Below are 14,886 nucleotides of genomic sequence, written 5' to 3'. Positions count from 1 at the left end.
ATGACTTTGTATGATATACGAAGTTGTACATTCAATTCATTTTCGTTTTTTTTTGAAGAAAAAGAATAAGCAGGAGAAGCAGAATAATAAGCAGGAGAAGCAGAAGAATAAGCAGGAGAAGCAGAAGAATAAGAAGGAGGAGGAGGAAAGTAGGAGGAGGAAAGGAGGATAAAAAGGAGGAGGAGAAGGGGAAGGAGGAGGAGAAGGGGAAGGAGGAGAAGAAGGAGAAGGAAAATATAAGTAGAGTAATTTTTTCACGAAAAAAAAGAGAAGGCCTTTTTTTTCGAAGAAGAATAAGCAGGTGAAGCAGAAGAAGGAAGAGAGCAGGAGCAGGAGAAATGAGACGGAGAAGGAGGTCTTTTTTTTTTGAAGAAGAATAAGCAGAAGAAGGAAGAGAGCAGAAGGAGCAGGAGAAGAATAAGAAGGAGGAGGAGAAGTAGGAAGAGAAGAAGAAGGAGGAGAAGAAGGAGGAGAAGAAGGAGGAGAAGAAGGAGAGAGAGAAGTAGGAGGAGAAGAAGAATTAGAAGGAGAAGGAGGAGGAGAAGGAGGAGGAGAAGAAGGAGAAGTAGGAGGTGAAGTAGAAGGAGAAGGAGGAGGAGAAGTAGAAGGAGAAGGGAGAGGATAAGTAGGAGGAGGAGGAGAAGAAGGATGGGGAGAAGGAGGAGGAAAAGGAGAATAAGAAGGAGGAGGAAAAGGAGAATAAGAAGGATGAGGAGAAGTAGGAGGAGAGGGAGGATGAGAGGGAGGAGAAGAGGGGGAGGAGAGGAAGGAGGAGAAGTAGGAGGAGAAGGAGGAGGAGAAGTAGAAGGAGAAGTAGGAGGAGGAGGAGGAGAAGAAGGATGGGGAGAAGGAGAAGGAGCAGATGAGTAGAGTAATTTTTTCACGAAAAACGAAAAAAAAATTTACTTTCTACTATGTAGATAATAGTTTGAGGAAATTATGTGAAAACTCCATAAAAATCGGTGATTTGTAATAAGAAAATCTCTAATTACGTTTTGAACTGGGCAACCATGTGATGGATGCTGAGTAGAAAGCAGCCGTTGAAAGCGATAAAATTCTCAAATATCAGCGAGGATGGTTATTGCATTTATATATTTTGGAATGTGCATCGTATATTGTTCATTGGCAAAGGTAGAACCATGAATAGTGAATCATTAGTGGATCGATTTAATTTAGATATTAAGAAAAAACGTTCTCAAATGCATAAGAACAAATTCTTTACCAAGAAAATGCTCCTTTTTGTCACAAATAGATGGCAACCATAGTCAAATTGCGCTTCCAACTGCTTGACCACCAAACTCATTCTTCTGAAATTGCTCTCTGTTATTACTGTATTACCTTAAAAAAATGCTCCAGGGAAAGAATTTTGGCCCTAATGATAAAGTGAGTGCCGAGGTTGTAACCTATTTCGAAGGTGTCTATGTTAATGACTAAAGTCGAATTTTTAAGAAAAAATGTGTTTTTATTGGTTAAACCCAGGATTTATTTTGTGAAATGTTATATAGTTATCTCGTTTTAAGTTTCAAAAGATCCAGTAAGAATGAGAACTATTAATATTATCTGAAGAAACTAAAACTTAATTCGATTAACCTTATTTACTCTTCAAATATTTATTATTCGATCTAATTCCAATCTTATTGATTTTGCAACTGAAAACTGTGGCGTAGGTAAGTGCCCCAGCCATTGTTTACTCACTTGTCTCGAATTTGAAATCGACTCTATTGATTTGATTTCTGCAAAGCGAGTACAAGTCAAGGTTGATTGCACAATTTCTTGCTGGACATTGTGGACATCCACTAATAATTATTCGGAAAAAATATACGCCTATATGATTCGACCATCAATACGCGTGATGTGTGTAACAAGGTAAATGCACCCAGAATAGTAATTCTGACGTCGGTACTTCTACAAAGATTTTGACACAGAAAACATCTGGAAAATTATCGATTCTTGTGAAGAGGAGGGCTCTATTTCTGGATGAATCACTGTTGTTTCAGGAAATAGTTTATATGGTAATTTTATGGAATGATGCGACGTTTTTTTCCTTATTCAGATCAATAAATCTCGGTTTTAGTTGGTTTTTTGACGAATTGATGTGTTCATTTTATGTGTCAAGGCGATTCGATGTGAATTTTTTTTATATGAATTATGATGATCGCGTTCAGCCTTGGAGTATTGCGAAAAAATCTGATATTGTTGATAAAATCATAAATAGAACAACAACGTTTATTTGCAGGTTTTACTCAACTGTCAACAAAATTTTCAAAATCTTTCATATCATGAAATTATAGTTTCGCGGATGTTGTTTCAGTCACTGATAATACCTTTTATGAATTTTATAATTAATCATAGTTCAAGTTTCAATTGGGTGTAAGATTCATTGCAACAATGATGTGGTGCTCCATATCTATTCATATCTAGTAGAAAACAGATAGGGATCATATTTTTTATGAGGTTCCTTATTGCTGCAATATTATGTAATGAGAGTATTTTCGGTCTCAAAGGTTGTTCAGTTTTTCCTGGTCTGGTTCCAACTTTTTTTTGTTTCACTCGGTCTTTACAAGATGGGAATTCATTTCAATAGAAATTGCTTGATCGACAGTTATTTAATTTTGAAATTTTTTTATTTTTTCAGTTTTTTCATGAAAAATTAAACCCTCACTTCGAAAATATTGATGGCTCACAAAAATAGTATTTCATTGAAAAAACAAAAAACCAAGATTCCTATCCCTTTTCCAACTGGATGTAGAACTGTTTCATTTCAAGAAAAAAATTATTGTAAACATGCGCCGGAAACGCTTTGTTTTCGAGATACAGTGTGTTTCTTGTAGTCCTACTTTTGTGTGATAATTATACCAATTTATCGAATCTTCATCAATTTTCGCTACAGATTGGGTAAATAAGTAAGTATTAAATTATTCATCACAGCTTACTAACTGGATCTTTATAATAATTTCGATTTTCCTAAGGATTACGGATATCGTTTGAAATTTTTTCTCGAAATTGGTAGTAGATACGACAAACCAAAAAGTGTAGTACTGGACCAAATTTTATTTTTAAATATTTCTTAACTACCAGTGTTCCACCAAAACAAAGATTTGGATGAAAAAACGGCCACTGTTGCTTCTTATGAAAAAAAAAAATAATTAGAAATAATCAAACTTTAACACCCTATATCTCGAAAACAAAGCGTTTACGAGCTCATGTTAATAGGACTTTTTTCATTAAAATTATCCGTAGAATTTTGGACCACTCTGTATATAAAACAAAGCCAGGCTATTTAACTCAGTTTTGTAATTCCAAAACGACTGAACTATTTTTTATGATCTTTGATTTGATGGATTTGTCTCTACAGAATAATAATGAGAACATGGGCGAAATCAGCGAAAAAAAATGGAAGGAAGTTAAGCCACAATTCCAGAAAACTGAACCAAGATGGTGGACCCAGTACCTGTAAAATTATGTAACAGTAGACGTCACGATATAAATTTTTAATAGGTTATGGGCCCTTGATAATCGATGTCAAGTTAGGGAATATTGAAGCGAAATTAAGCGAATAACTACTGCGATCAAAACGAACACAACTAACTTTTATTTCAACATCATCCTTCTGTATTAACGCTCCGTTTTAATAAAACAAAGCTTGCCATCAACAGAGAATTGTGTAGGTTTGCATTTTCTTGATTTTGGAATTTATCAAGTCAGTTTGATAGATATTGTGTTGGCTACCAATCATAGATGGAAGGGATGAAATTATAATTATTGATCTACAGAGGTCGTTTGAGAGTTTGAGATTCCAACTGAAAATAAGTCTTAAATAAAATTATTCAAAAATGCAGATGTAATTTTGGGAGTTTATCATAATTAAATTCATGCTCTTAAAATTTTTCTGAGGGTCCACTAGAAAACAATGAATTGAAATCTATAAATTATAATATTTGGTATAGCAAGTCCATTATATCACATAATTTGCATAACAAAATACCTCATTTGGTTTGGCTATTGTTTGGCACCTAAATCAAGATAAGGCCAAGGGTTTTGGCCTTGCTCACTTAAAGTTTTATTCATGTTCCATAATGTGTAAATTAATAAAATTTTAATTTCGAAAGATTTTTCATAAAATGTATATTCAGTACATTACAGTTTCATTCATTACTGTTATATTGCATATAAAATATAATATTAAGATATCTAGAATTTGTCATTGGTGAGTAAGAGCGCATTTGCCATTTTGCGATCAACGAAATACTCACCCCCAAAATTGCGGATGCACGTAAACTAACCAAATGAAACTACCCTATAACTTTTAAGCAACATTTATTTCAGGTACAAAAATATACTCAATATAAACTCATTCAACATATGAGGAGTGTTCAATCAAAACTAAAATCTAAATTTGGAAACTTAATATGACACAGGATTTCGAAACTGTTTAAATTTGGACTAAAATTCGAATAGACTAGATTTGAAGACTTGGATGTACACTCTTCATGTAAAATCAACGTGAAGAACTTGAATTAATATGACTAGTGAACTGTTACCAAACTCGAGATACACTTTCATCTACTTTCTTCAGCATCATCTTCGTAGTATATCTCCAAGCTGCTCTCAGCGTGTGCTATACCCCCTGGTCCAGCTATGGCAACTGCATCTGGTTCGAACAAAATATCAGCATTTACACCCTTGCGTAGAGCTGCTCTTGAAATAGGGGTAGATATTGCTTTACCATCAACCCCAGCCACTGACCGTGCTACTGGTTTCAATATAAGAGTTGTTGTCTTCTGCGGCACTTCAGCTTTGTTATTTCTCACCTCGATGACTTTACTGTCTCCCAAGTTGATCCTTTGCCTCAGAAAATTAAGGAGAGGGTGGTATCTATACGGTGCCAAAGAATTTTCATCTGAAGGGTTGATGGATCTCATCGAATCTTCTGTCAGATCACTGATCATTCTGTTTATTGGATTCATAGGCGTAGCTGAAGGCTTTTCCGTAATTTTCACTTGTTTTTCTTTCAACTTCAGCCCTGTTTGAGCTTTCGATAATTCGTTTCTGACAGTAGTGGTGGAAGTAGTATGTTCTCTCAAATTGGTGGCAGTTTTAGTTGAATGAGAGTAAGAAGCTCCTCCACCATTTTTGGGAAATGGGATAAATTGGTATAGGTGGAAATGTGGGTTAGATATTCTTTGGAGATGGTCGCTAGTGATCCAACTTGGAAAAACACCACCGTACAGTAAAGGACTCAATCTAGGGAAGAAAAAAATTGTGAATAACCAGATGAACCCAAAGTCATTTCAGGAAAAGTAAGAAAATACTACTACTACTTATTATTGAAAGTATTAGGTATCAAAAGGATTAAGGATACAAGAAAATAACTACTGCAAATTATTCAGATATGATTTATTATTATGAATTATAGTGAATATTTACAGATGAATTGATAATGAATACTTAAAATCTAAAATACAGGAACACTTTAATATATCGTAATACTTTCATATCAGCAATTCATATAATACAGTCGCAATGATCAACAATTGAGTTGAACACAAACAATTATCACTTTTCTCATTATAGAGATCTCAAGGTTGTAGCCAAAATTCAAACTGTCTGATATAACATGCAATCGATGAATTCCAGCTTTAAAATCGCATCTATTTCCATGACATTTCTTAGCTTCTTTTCCATTACCACTTTAGCCTTTGTTGTAATAAATGACTGGACCAACTGCTACCACTTTGCCTATTCTTTGTCCATTAACACCTTCTAACCTAGATCTATTATTCTTCAAAAGATCACTCAAGTTGATAGTTGGTTCCACAGCAATTACCTTGGTACCTGTCCCTGCTATAGCTAGACTATCTGGTTGGGTATAAGCATAACCATTTGGACCTACTATAGCGGTACCTCCATCTCCAGCTGTAGCTATACCCCCTGGTCCAGCAATGGCTACACCACCTTTCCTAACTTTAAGTTTGTGAATGAAGATTCCACTGCCAGTATTGTCTTTGCTGAATAATTTCTTGTTACCATCATGGGACACCTGGGTATCTTCAGGCTTACCACCGAAACCGATACCTTTATCGTCCTCTATCTCATCGTCATAAAGTGTTTGATCCCTGGCTGGAGGAGAATCTACTACGTGAGCTTTGTTTCCGATGAAAACAGTTCTAGAAGGGGTGGTAGATTCTTTGTTGTTGGTTTTCGTACCTATCCTCACCATATGGGGACCTACATTGACTTTGTTCTCCTTTATGTTATAAGGCGTAGATTTGGAGCTAGTACTAGAAGATGCCAACCTTTCTACTCTAGGTTCTTTTTCTTTCAAATCATCATTTTTGGGGAATCTTATATTGAACCCTCGACCTGAATTTTCTTCTTCATCTTGGAAATTTGGATTTTCAAACTCCAAAGTAATGTGTCCATCATCAGTCAAGTTTTTCAGCAGAAGATTGAGATTTTCAGCGTGTTCTGGGTCATATTTCAATTCCTCACCTTCGTTGTTAGAGAAAGAACTACCATTTGAGGCCTGGGTACTCTTGTTGTCTTTTTCTAGATTCTGTTTTTTATCCTGGATAGACTTTAGGTCAGTTGCATCTTTCCCTTTACATGCAGCGTTTTGTGCACCAGCGTTTGGGCCATATTCTACCATCGTGGTCAAGGCTGTGAAGAAGTGCATAACAGGATCTTTGATCATAATGGGAAAATAATCATATAAAGGTGATTGGATTTGGATCTGCCTGGTCATTTGAGCTGCTTCTAAGTTTGGTACTACGTATGGTCCATATAGTAGAGCAGGATATTGACTGTTCTCAATTTTGTTCACTGCTTTATTCGAAGACAATGGTGGTGGAAAATATGGATTGGGTTGAGCATAAGGGTTTATATAATTTGGAGTCGCTTGAGAGTTGTAGATGATATTTTTGATATTGTTGAGAGTCTGATTTTCTAGAGTATTTGTTTTATCGTTCTGTTTGATGGGCTTCTTTAGGTTTGCCTCTTGTATTGTAGGGAATGGGTTGAAGAGAGCAGGTGCTGCATTTGGTGGTGAATAACTTGGCAAATTTTGAATAGCAAGATTCGGTTGGATTGGCATATATTGTTGATACTGTTGAAAGTTGGGGTTATATCGGTTGTTCATGTAAGTTTGGACGCTTGGTACTATCATTACTTGTTGATGTGTAACTTTTCTTTTGACGTATTGTCCTGGGACCTCATCCTCTTCGGTAACATCAGCTTTGGGGTTGGTTTCAACAACTGTGATGCCTCCAGATGGTAGTGGAAAGGAAGACGATTTCAACTGGTTAGGTAGATCTTTCTGTTGTCCTATGTACTGAAGAATAGGGTTTTCGAAAGGACTGTTTGGGAATTTGAATTCCTGATTTTCAGATTTATGTTGTGGTTTCTGGGTTTCGGGATTATCTTGTGATCTGGAGTAACTAAAAGGAAAGTGGAAATAAGTGGGTTTCTTCTTTTTGACTAGTCCTTGTTTTTTGTTCAGCTCGTCTATCTTCTCCAATATTTCCTTGGTGTTTTCTTCGATTTTCCTCTGAGATGTTTCGTCCCTCATGGAAATGTTGAAGGTTGATACATGCAGGATATCTTGTGGTTGAACCCTGAAAAGTTTGAGTTTTACAGTGGACTAGATTCTTCTCAAACAACGAAAATGTCGAAAATGTTTACATAACTCAACGAATCATGCTTTTAGCATGTTAAATTCATTAATAATTAGTTTGAAAGACTTACCTACCTAAACCATCAAAAATTTGTCTTCTATTTCTACACTACTTTACACTAACACATCAACCAAATATTATTTACATTGATAGCTATAACCGATAATTCCAATGTGGATTCCCAAATCAAATATGTGGATACCATCAAATGGAGATACTTCTTCAATGTTTATGAAAGTACCTACTACTTCGTACATTGTTTGTTATTAGTCACCACGCACCTGTTAATGATGTTAGTATCAAAACAAAGAATATAATTGATAAGTACTTACTCTACATCTGATTTTGTGTTTTCATATTGGAGGTTTTGTGGCCTACAGTTGGCAGTACTGAGAAATGCAACCTGAAAAAAAATTGTCCAATTATTTTCCATAGTTAACACTGAACAGGGACGTAGTAACAAGAAGTGCAAGGGGTGCAGGGCTCAGCTAGACTTTTTCAGTGTAGGAGAATTAATGTTCATTTTATTCATGTTTGTGAAAAACTATAAATCTGGAAAATATTCGAGCAATCTTAAGGATTTATGAAAGTAATACATAGTATAGGGTGTTTTTTTCGAGGTATATAACTTTAAGTTGGCATTACTGTTCAAGATGGCGACCGATTTAACAGCTGTCAAGTAATTTATTCTCAGTTTGGTTTGGCAATTCATCATGAATACACTCACGCCTGAACAACGCTTGCAAATAGTGCAATTTTATTTCGAAAATAATGGTTCTGTGCGGAATACGTATCGCGAACTACGTCCATTAGCGATGAAGCGCACTTTTGGTTGAATGGCTACGTCAACAAACAAAACTGCCGCATTTGGAGTGAAGCTTATCCTCAAGTGTATGTCGAAACACCGTTACATCCAGAAAAACTGACTGGTGTGTTTTATGGGCTGGTGGAAACATTGGTCCGTACTTCTTCAAAAACGATGATGGCCAGAACGTTACAGTCAATGGTGATCGGTATAGAGCCATGATTACTAACTTTTTCATTCCTGAATTGAACAACCATGATGCCCAGGAGCTGTGGTTCCAACAAGACGGCGCAACATGTCACACAGCTCGTGCCACAATTGATTTATTGAAAGACACGTTTGGTGACCGCCTAATTTCACGTTTTGGACCTGTGAATTGGCCTCCAAGATATTGTGATTTAACACCGCTAGACTACTTTCTGTGGGGCTATATAAAGCCATTGGTCTATGCGGATAAGCGACAAACCCTTGACCATTTGGAAGACAACATTCGCCGTGTTATTGCCGATATACGGCCACAAATGTTGGAAAAAGTCATCGAAAATTGGACGTCCAGATTGGACTACATCCGAGCCAGCCGTGGCGGTCATATGCCAGAAATCATATTCAAAATGTAATGCCATAAGATTATCTTGCGGATAAATAAAATTCATGTCAATCGAATAATCCATCGTTGTTTTATTGCAATTTAAAGTTCTATAGCTCTACAAAAAACACCCTTTACCTATCAGTCGTGTTTTGAGATTGGATTTTATATCCCATACGCTCTATTTATTCATCGACACAATGAAATATTAAATATGATGATGATTCTCCTTAGTAAATTTCTGTATTGTATATCAAAAATTTTTTCCTTGAACGATCACTGAGGCTTTTCATTAAAATAATGAACCAAAAATGTTCTGAAGGAAGGACCCGCTAATATTATTTGCACCAGGGCCCAGATCAAACTCACTATCCCACTGATTTTGGAGATTGTTTCATTTATCAGTTGTATCAAAAAAAAAATTGTATGCAATAAGTATCAAATAACAAAGTTAAAATTTTAATTTTATGTTTTTATGGCATATCACATGGCACTATAATAGACTTATTATATTGTATATACGGTGATAACCGTAAGTGTAAAACACTTGTAAATTCTCGATATGTATAATCTTTTTGGGAATTTTTCACTGATATCCTCGTAACCAAGAGTAGCAGTCTTGATTATCCCATTCAAAAACATTCTTGTATACTGAGATTATTTGAGAATTAGATACGGAGAGGGAACACTATCTTTATGTTGTCCAAAATCTCGAAAAACAGGATATGTCTTCTCTAACAACAAAAAAGTCCTAATCATCAACTTAGTCCTTATTATGAGTAATAGCACATTGTGTCTCATAATTATCTATTCAAATCAAATCGGTGCTGAAACGAAAACAAGTAAGCTTGCTAACGGTACGTCAAATCTACATTTTTATTAGATGCTGAATAACAGTTATTAGTTTCGTTACATAACACAGTATTTCGTGGGCTTTTTTTTTAACCATAAACGTTTCGAGTTTTTTTCTCTGTTGTCAAGTTCATTGTAACTGGAGGACAATGGCTCGAAGTATTTGTAATATAATTATGATAGCGATGCGTCAAAACATAATTAAAATTCTGTAAACGATTTGTTGGATTTAAGTGTTACAATAGGAATTTTATGAAATTCAGTTCGAAGGTATAGGAAACATGGCAAATTATACAGGGTGTTTCATTGGGAAATGGAAATACTTCACAGGGCAAATTCAAATTTTCGCGCAGACAGTTTTACTGCAAACAATTTCAACGTAAAAGTGAAGTTTTTGAGAACTTGGATACCTGAAAGTGGTTTGAAGTGACTTTTAACAATGAATTATCAAAATTATTCAATCCATAATTATTTCAACATTACTTTGCAATTCATTTTTACATTGGTTTTCCTTTTTATAGCTGTATACTATTTCAGTTTTATTTTTGAGTTACTCTCTCGTCGCAAGAGATCTGGAAGTTGATCTTTTAAATAAAAAAAGTCCTTTTCTCAACTCTTTTGAACTATCAGTGATACACCATATACATATTTAAAGGAAAAAAGAAGGCATTATTTATAAAAGCTCAACCTTGTAGATTTCTCGGGAAATTGCCGTATGATGTAAACCTAAAGGTGTAATATCTTTGAAATCTTTTAGATGCATATTTAGATAAATACAAATTAAAAAGGAAATTTACTTCCTGCATATCGAAAACGATATTATTATCATTTATTTATTATTACGTCGCATTCGGAAGAACCCTGTATGAATTTTCCTTCCCTCTTCAAATTTCAAGACGAAAGTTAACAAACAAACAAAAAATTAAATGGCTTTTAATTAATTAAATGGCATTTATTTCGAAAAGTAAGTTTTTTCATCGATTTTCTATTGATGTAATCCCAATGAAATAACAACAGAGAAATGAAATAATATAAGATTGGAATCACCATAAGAAGCAACCACCATAAAATTTTAATAGTCTTGTCCCGATGTTCACCTTGAAATTTGAAGTGGAAATGGATGCTGTCGTTAACGTCATCTCAGTATCAATCATTATCGATTAAATTTGAAACGGTCAAACAATCATGTCTGGTTGAGGAGGTACAGGGTGGCAGAAATAACTTGAAGAATATCGCTTAAAATACAAATGAGACGGAACTTTTAAATTTCCACTGGAAGATCTGATTATTTTCATTAATTCCTAAATTTTGAAGTTTAAGAATCAATGATTGATCAGATTCATTTGTAAATAATAAAAAAAAAAAATTTCTCCGAAACTTTGATATATAGATAATCATTTTCCTTGAGAATCACGCAGTTTTATAAAAGGCTCAAATATTTTACCGATATTTTCAAAATTTCCCGAGTTATTTCAAGAAGAAGAATATATTTGTGCCTTTGTAGAAAATCCTAATTGAATTTTTTTTGTGTTAATATTAATATTTGATATTTAGTTGAATTTATATTAAGATATAAGTTCTTAACTAGTAGTAGTTTATGTTCGTGATTTTTTTGTGAATCATTGCAATTGGGTATCCAATTTCTGAATTCGGATATTTATATTCTTTTTCTTAACGTGTTGAGACATTTTTCGTTGAATAATAAACTATGAAGAAAAAAATTTGAAGTTCTAGCCTCATTGATTTTCAGCGAAATTAGCAATTATATTGCTTTATTAATCAGTAATTATTTCAAGTAGAAGTTAGCAAGGAAGTTATTTGCACTAATTAAAATAATGACTTATATTTAAGGATTTGCAGCGCGAAATTTTGACTTCCTTTTTTCAACATGAATTCTTGATATCCAGCCTTCAATTACAATGAAGAAGTTCAATATAGATTTTGTACAACTTTACAGAAAACATACTCCTACACTGAGCACAAAAAAAATTGCGAAAATTTTTTTTTTTCGGGATTAATGAACCAAAATTTTTTCGTATCACTTTTCCACTAATAAATCACTATAAAACCACCAGTTCACTATCTTATCTTCAGCGTACGTACCCAGAATATCGTTGACCACATTCCGTACATGTTAAAATTCGAACAGCAGACCACTGAGCAGAGTTATTTGTTGTTGGACTGTCTGTTAAATATTTACTTCGGCCTTTTTAAAACTGGCGGAAGACAGTTTTGAGGCGCGTCACCTGATTGCAGACCTGTCGCAAGACACGGTTATATCGATGCTTTTTTCCGTTTCTTAGCATAGAAGGGAAGAAGTAGCGTTACTCCAAGTCTTTTTGCCTCCTTGGAGGATTCGATGAAGAGTAAGAGAGTAAGGAGGGGGGGATTTTTGGCGGATTTTCAACTGTTCTTTGGAAATAAGTGCAATTATTATGTCATATGACATAATAATTGCACGTATTTCCAAAGAACAGTTGAAAATCCGCCAAAAATCCCCCCCTCCTTACTCTCTTACTCTTCATCGAATCCTCCAAGGAGGCAAAAACACCCTGTATATATATATACAGGGTGTTAGAGGATAAGTGCGACAAAATCCGGAGGTGATTACGAATGAAAGGCAGTTTGTTATATAACTTTATTCTCAAATGTATCGTATTCCAAGAAACGGGGTGTTTTTGAAAGAATGATTTTTCATCTGAAAATATTTTAAGAAATATATACAGTGTTAGAATTATTTAGAGGGGCTAAATAACAAAAAGGGTGTGTTTTTTGGGGATGAGTGTATTGGTGTAAACAGATCCAAAATATCTCCAATGGTTCCCGAAATATCTCGAAAAAACTAAAAATCGAGATTTTCTTTTTTCTGTATAACTTCATTTGGAGATAACTTCCTTTTTATTTTTTGTTTTGTTTTGTCTGGCTGGTGCCAATGTCTGTAGAAATTGTTCTACCTTTTTTAAAAAAAAAACTCAAGTGATGGTTGCACACAATAACTGTCAACAAAATTTGGCAATTCTGGCACCAGCTTACTATTCAAACAAGAAAATAAAAATGAAGTCCAAGTTTGCGTAGCTATACTCGATATTTTTATAGATTGCGATACAATGTTGGATTCCAATTTTTTTTTCATTATCACCCCATAAGGAAAACCAATATGGCATTCATAAGAAAAGAAAATGACTATCGCATCTCAGAAACAATGGAAAATTGAAAATATCTGACGACGCCATTAATATTTCTATATTGGATTATGACTACAAACCGAATTTCGTGAAGTTATTTCCAAAAACAAGTGAGTTATAAGTACAGAAACAAAAAAAAATCTCACGGAAATGAGTTGAAATTCTGGAGACTTCAACATCAGGTTAAGCGCGAAACCTTTTAGGTACTTATCATTTTGCCCTATTGGTGCCGTGTGCGGCTTACAACACATCAAACCTTTGTTAGGAATCTTTAAAAATTCGTAACATTCGGCTGAAGCTTATATAGTAAAGAAAACCAGATATTTCATAGAACTATAATGAATCAGATGTCAGTCTGCCACCTAACACAAAAATGGAATAATATCACAATTGAAATATAAAAACATAGATTGAGGAAGTCTATACAATTTTTACATGATCTCAACATGGTTAGATTACGTTGTCGGATTGTGATAGGTATATTTTCGAATCCACAACTTTACCATATATTTATGAATGTATATTATATTGAATTAAATATATTTATTTCAGTGATTCTCAATTAAATATGCAAATTTGAATAATAGGAATCAGATTTTTTTCCTAATTGTCGAATTTATAGTATACAGAATATTTATTATTTTCTGTATCTACCTGCTGAAATTCAAGGTTTGCCAACTATTGCTCTCCTAGTGTCATCTGTTGTTTCACGTCATTTGGCGCGTTGGAAGTTGGTTTTCAGAATTTCTGATATATTTAGGTAATCATTTCGATATATTTTGAGTTGATATGAAACGTTGATTCACTATGAGACATAATAAGTGCGTTCTTTGTGGAGAAACTTGCGAATTGAGTGAAATATCGTATCACTGATATATTTTCATTTCTGTCAAATTCGATGTGTATGATGATTTAAGTATCTATATCAATTCTTTTAAGCTTCATGTTCATTCAATCCATATTCTCGTTCACAGCAAAACGTTTGAGATTTCCTTCGAAAATAAAATATGTAAATTTGTTCAAGAATACGAATGAAATTAGGTATAGAATCAAATTTATATGATAATACACTGAAACGAAAGTTGAATTTGTGGTAGGACAACGTTTGATGGGTCCATCAATGATAAATAATGAAAATTTCGAATAATATAATAATAATAATAATGAAAAATGATTTATTCCCAGTAAAATAAATACAAATCAAAAGTAATTCAGTTTTCTCTCATGTAATAGGAATAAACCGATGATACCCATGAAGTAAGACTTGTTATGGGAGTATCTATCGATTCCATCAACCATTCCAGAAAAAAAAGATCGCAAACATTAAGTTCTGAAAAAAGAAAAAAAAAATTATCTTTACCAACGAATAAATGAACAATGATAGGAAACGTGAATTACCCAGAAAATAATCGAAAAAATCCTAAATTTGTTTCATCGGAATCCACTATTACCTATTCGAGGTTTCAATAGATGAAGAATAAAAACTTCATATCAATAACCTGAACGGTAAACATTACCCAACCAATATATGCAGAAGTGGGTGTTTTTCACGATTCTTTCAAAGATTTCCTTCGGGCATCCTTTCGAAGAAGGGTCATTGACATAATCCTGTTGATGTCAAGGTTTCGCAAGGTTACAGAGGATCCAATTCTATCGAGCACTAGTTTGACCAGTCGAGTATATAGTTACTGTTTTGATGACTTCCATACAGGCGCGGAAATTTTTGCTGGAATCGAAAAAAAAATTGAAATTAGCACTTACGTGAAGGTTGGAATGAGAATTGGT

General features: G+C 34.2%; 2 protein-coding genes across 2 annotated transcripts; one reads left to right on the top strand and one right to left on the bottom strand.

The window, feature by feature from the left end:
* LOC123677835 (spermatid-specific protein T1-like) lies at nt 1–576 on the top strand. Its single transcript, XM_045614563.1, has 3 exons — nt 1–8; nt 59–245; nt 373–576. The coding sequence occupies exons 1-3, from the start codon at nt 1–3 to the stop codon at nt 574–576; spliced, it is 399 nt and encodes a 132-aa protein (XP_045470519.1).
* Nucleotides 577–5,380: 4,804 nt separating this feature from the next.
* LOC123678171 lies at nt 5,381–12,177 on the bottom strand. The gene is made up of 3 exons (XM_045615038.1): nt 12,020–12,177; nt 8,006–8,076; nt 5,381–7,613 (listed from the first exon to the last, which is right to left on the bottom strand). The coding sequence occupies exons 1-3, from the start codon at nt 12,047–12,049 to the stop codon at nt 5,693–5,695; spliced, it is 2,022 nt and encodes a 673-aa protein (XP_045470994.1). The 5' UTR covers nt 12,050–12,177; the 3' UTR covers nt 5,381–5,692.
* Nucleotides 12,178–14,886: the final 2,709 nt, after the last annotated feature.

Source organism: Harmonia axyridis, chromosome 4, assembly GCF_914767665.1.
Source record: "Harmonia axyridis chromosome 4, icHarAxyr1.1, whole genome shotgun sequence".
Taxonomy (NCBI): Eukaryota; Metazoa; Arthropoda; class Insecta; order Coleoptera; family Coccinellidae; genus Harmonia; species Harmonia axyridis.
This window is presented reverse-complemented; position numbering and strand designations above follow the sequence as displayed.